Source organism: Etheostoma cragini, chromosome 16 (assembly GCF_013103735.1).
Source record: "Etheostoma cragini isolate CJK2018 chromosome 16, CSU_Ecrag_1.0, whole genome shotgun sequence".
Classification (NCBI taxonomy): domain Eukaryota; kingdom Metazoa; phylum Chordata; class Actinopteri; order Perciformes; family Percidae; genus Etheostoma; species Etheostoma cragini.
Window position 1 is genome coordinate 24,556,150 of NC_048422.1, and position 4,982 is coordinate 24,561,131.

The 4,982-nt window shown below is 44.1% G+C and overlaps 1 protein-coding gene and 2 non-coding genes across 3 annotated transcripts in view; all 3 read left to right on the forward strand.

Annotated features, from left to right (window-relative positions):
* Window positions 1–2,688, forward strand: part of rpl17 (ribosomal protein L17) — a 4,733-nt gene extending 2,045 nt beyond the window's left edge. Inside the window, exons 4-7 of the mRNA XM_034895806.1 lie at window positions 356–490; window positions 856–954; window positions 2,107–2,298; window positions 2,612–2,688. Of these exons, the coding sequence (XP_034751697.1) occupies window positions 356–490; window positions 856–954; window positions 2,107–2,298; window positions 2,612–2,659 (474 nt within the window). The 3' untranslated portion in view covers window positions 2,660–2,688. The remainder of the gene's footprint in view (window positions 1–355; window positions 491–855; window positions 955–2,106; window positions 2,299–2,611) is intronic.
* On the forward strand, window positions 714–779 carry LOC117959925. Its single transcript, XR_004660036.1, has one exon. It is a non-coding gene; the product is annotated as a small nucleolar RNA SNORD58 (small nucleolar RNA).
* Window positions 1,310–1,374, forward strand: LOC117959927. Its single transcript, XR_004660038.1, has one exon. It is a non-coding gene; the product is annotated as a small nucleolar RNA SNORD58 (small nucleolar RNA).
* Window positions 2,689–4,982: the final 2,294 nt, after the last annotated feature.

Below are 4,982 nucleotides of genomic sequence, written 5' to 3' on the forward strand. Positions count from 1 at the left end.
TTAAACTAAAAGGATCTTACTCTTTAACTAAAAGGTCTATCTCTGTAAGGATCCATCCCATAATGTTGTCAGACACTTAGAATAATAATCTGAGTCTGTCAGCAGCAACAACACATCTTTAGTGAAGGTTAATAACAGCTGGACAGTTGTCTTAACTTAGCTTGTGTCTCAGCGCTGGACAATGTTCACGTCAGTCCCTTAGAGACTAAACATGGGGACGTAGGGTTCAGAAACGGAACTTAACATTTGAACCTTTACATCTTTGAAGTTCTCTGGCTGAGATCGGTCTGGAGTTTTATACACACACACACACTTACATGTCTGATGTTTAGTGTGTGTTTGTTTTCCTCACCAGAACACCCGTGAGACGGCCCAGGCCATCAAGGGCATGCACATCCGCAAGGCCAACAAGTACCTGCGGGACGTGGTGGTGAAGCACCAGTGTGTCCCGTTCCGCCGCTACAACGGGGGCGTGGGGCGCTGTGCTCAGGTAACCAGGGGCAGTTACCAGGGTTACAGGAACCACGGGGCTACCTGGGCGGTTACCAAGGTTACTGCAGGGGCTTAAAGTCGTAAATGTAATCTCGTGGAAGGAAGCGTTGACATTTTGTACACACACACCAATAACGAGGCAAATCTCTGCTTTTTCGTTACCTTCCCTGGTAGCTGGTGTTGAGATGATATTGGTGATATTTACCTGGGGACCCTGAAAGTTGCTATGATGACATCTTAGGACACCTTTGAAAGAAAGATGAAACTAATCTTTTAATCTGAGCAGCTTTGGGTGGACGAACGGTCCAGTGTCCCCCGCAGTGAGGACACGTCTTTACTCTTGTTGTTGTTGTTCCTCTGCAGGCGAAACAGTTCGGCTGGACTCAGGGCCGCTGGCCCAAGAAGAGCGCCGAGTTCCTCCTCCACATGCTCAAAAACGCTGAGAGCAACGCCGAGCTGAAGGTACGCACACACCTCCGTTACAGCTCAGGTCTTAGGTAACCCTCCTGGGGTCCTCCTTTAAAAATATATCTGGAATATGAGTTTGTTTTTGACCAGTTACCATAAAATGGATTCCTTCCAACGCTCGTTCATTCGTCTGATCTTAACTATTAGTCAAATTAATTCATAAATTCTCCTTTTTAACTCTAATATCAGGTCTAATTCTATGTAAATGAGGGTTACTGACCATGAATTCCAAAAAGTATAAAACTAGTAAGATGATGGTGGTGGTGGAAAAGGGACAAATGTGAAATATTTTGTCCCTTTTTGCCCCGGGGGACACCTCGAGGGTTAAAGGTGACCCGCGTGACGCAGACTGCAGTGATGATGACTTAGGACACCTTTGAGTCAACTGAAACTAAAACGTTGAATCTGAGCGATCTGGTCTTCACCGCGGGTCACATGGTTCGTCTGGAGTCCCTCACGGGCCGGGGGGGGGTGTAGGGAGTCCATTAGCAGACTAAGGTTGGGGGGGTAGATGCAGAAAAATGTGAAACCACAGTGTCTCCGTCTCCTTTCTCTGGGAAATGATGCTGCCTTCAAAGGCCCCGGGAAACGTCAAGATCTTTCTATCTATCTCACCCTGCATTACAATAGATTTTAAGGTTTTATTGTTTGATTTTAGGCCTTAAGTGGTCTGCCCCAGAGGATTCCCCCCCCCCCCCCCCCAGTTAGGACACTATTACAGATGTAGAGCTTTTAAGGTCCAAACATCTGTTAGTCTGGCTTTTAACACGTAGCAGTGGGACAGTTTCATTCTCCTGGTTCTTTGGGTCCTCTTCTGATTGGACTGTTCTCTCTGTTCTCTCTTTCTATTGGATGATGGGTTTCACTCCTGGTTTCTGGTGTGAACACCTGCTGGCTGCTGTGAAGTGCTTTATAAATTTTGATTTATTATTCAGGACAATGCGCATTGATGTACGGCATTTATAACCTTTATAAATTATAAGCACTTTAAGGAAAATGTTCAATAATTATCTAAACTCGGTAAGTTATATTTCTTTAAGGTTTTGCTATGATAAGAGATTTTATATCTAGAGTTTTGGTGCGTTCAACTGGTTTTAGGGTAGTAGTAGTACCCTGCTGTGTCTGATTGGCTCTGCTGGGTTCCAGGGTCTGGACGTGGACTCCCTGGTCATCGAGCACATCCAGGTGAACAAGGCCCCGAAGATGAGGCGCCGTACGTACCGCGCCCACGGCCGCATCAACCCGTACATGAGCTCGCCGTGCCACATCGAGATGATCCTCACGGAGAAGGAGCAGATCGTCCCCAAACCAGAGGAGGAGGTGGCCCAGAAGAAGAAGGTCAGACCGCGTCTTAGATCACAGGACCATGATCAGATGTTAGAGGTTCTCAGTTCTGCTAAAACACAACAAACTCACTTTCAGACTAATCAGACGTCAGATTAACATGATCAGAAACCTTTAATATCTGTGTTTATGGTCATAATGAAGCTTCCTGCCCTGCAGCCCTTTACATTTCATGATTTGTGTGTCTGAAGCTGCACTGATCCTTTAGATGAGCCATGAAACTAACCCTCAAACCTGAGCAGCTGATTGGCTGAACCTGCTGACTTCCTGTGTGGGCGGGACCTAACTCTGAGTTTTTGTTCTGCAGGTTTCACAGAAGAAGCTGAAGAAGCAGAAGCTGATGGCGCGGGAATAAAAACTAATAAATCGGACAACTTATCACCAGTCGAGTGTCGTGTATCTTTATTTTACTCTTACTGGAGTTAGTGGGGCGGGTACTGATGGCTGGGGGGGGGGTTGCGGGGTAGTAGAGGCCATGAATAAGAGTGTGTGGAAAATGTGATGTAGCTGAGTTAACTCACATTTTAAATAGCGTTAAAAATAACTACAAAACACAATGTGTTGATTAATTAGACCAAACACTAATTAGTCTCTGTGGGAAACACTGTGATGGGTTCTCTACCTTCTCTATAGCGAATATCAGCAGCTTTCAGACATGGTAATACTGGATAACTTCATATAGTACAGTTTTGCGCATAAGTTTACATGACCAGGTAGAATTTATGATTCGGCCATTTTTTATAGACTGGATGATAACACAAACGTTTCTTTCCCTCATGGTTGGGGGTTGGGAGAAGCCATTTATTATCAAACTGTTTACTCTTTTTAAAGCAAAATGACAAGAGAAACTACCCAAATGACCCTGATCATAAACTTACATACCCCAGTTCTTAATACCGTGTACTGCCCCTTTAACCTCCATGACAGCGTGGATGAGGCTCTATGTTCTCAGATGGTAAAGCTGCCCGGTCTACCTGGCAAACAGCCTCCAGTTCCTGTAAGTTCTTGGTCTGTCCTGCATGAACCGCACGTTGGAGATCTCCCAGAGCGACTCGCTGAGACCAAGACCAGGAGACTGAGGTGGTCGCTCCAGAACCTTCTCTTCATCCTGCTGCAGCCAATGACAGGCCTACGTGGCCTTGTGTTTTGGATCGTTGTCATGTTGGACTATCCAAGAACGTCCCGTGTAGTACGTCCCGTGTAGTACGTCCCGTGTGCAGCTTTCGGGCTGTTGAGTGCAGATTTCCCTCCAGTATTTTCACTCCACCTCCGTGTTCCTCAGTAGGAACGGTGTATCTTCCTCCGTCGGCCTCGGTGACTCCTCTCCAAATGAAACGTTTGTTTGTTGCCAAAAAGTTAAATTCTGGTCTCATCCCTCCAAATGATTTAGTTCCAGAAGTTTTGAGGTTGTTTCTGTGCTGTTTGCCATAATGTGAGCGAGATATTTTGTGGCATTTACGTAGTAATGGCTTTCCTTGCCTCCTTATTGTGCATCTTGAAACAGCCGCACCACATTTTTCCGAGAGTCCTGTATTTCAGCTGAACTTATTTGTGGGTTTTTCTTTGCATCCCGAACATTTTTCCTGACATTTGTGGCTGTAAGTGTTGTTGGTCTACCTGACCGTGGTTTGGTTTCAGCAGAATCCCTTAATTTCTTCTTCTTAATTAGAGTTTGAACACTGCCGATTGGCATTCTCAATTCCTTGGATATCTTTTTATGTCCCTTTCCTGTTTTAATTGAAGGTAATTGAAGTGTATTCAATTACCTTTTCCCGCAGATCCTTTGATAATTCTTTTGCTTTCCCCATGACTCAGAATCCAGAAATGTGCAGCACTGGATAAAAGATGCAAGGGTCTCTCATTAGCCCAGGAACTCAGAGACCCTTTACTCACTCACTGGTTACAAGCCAACAGATCACAGGGGGGGGGGTTACCTTTAGTCATATTCTAACCCGTTGACCCACGGTCAACTTGTGTGCATGTTATCAGGACAAAATCCCAAGGGTATGTAGACTTATGATCCGGGTCATTTGGGTAGTTTCTGTTCTCATTATGATTTAAAGAGTAAACAGCTGTTTGATGATAAATGGCTTCACCCAACCCAGAACCATGAGGGAAAGAAACGTTTTTGTGTTGTCATTCATATTCTCTGAAAAATGGCCAATAAATCATATATTCTCAGGGTATGTAAACTTATGTAACAACTGTATTTATTTATTTAACCTTTTATTTAATCAGGAAAGTCGCGTTCAGGTTAAAAACCTCTTTTTCAAGGGAGTCCTGGCCAAGAGGCAAAAAACACAATCAATTACATTTATAAAAGTTATACAACACAGACAGTTAAAAACATGTACAGTGTAAACAGGTCATTTTAGGTTCTCTCAATCTGAATTTAAAAGCATTTCAAGTCTTTTTGCAAAGAGTTCCATGCAGAAGGAGCAAATAGAACAAAGAGCAGCAAGTGATCATCTGATCGCAGTGAATGGGAACCAACACTTCTAGATTTCTTCAACCATGTTTCTGAAAATATCGCTATGTCTGCATCTGTAGATTCAATCATGAATTCTACCCATGTCCATTTTAGGTAGTGAACTGCTGACATTTAGGCAAGGCAAGGCAAGGCAGCTTTATTTGTATAGCACATTTCAGCAACAGGGCAATTCAAAGTGCTTTACACA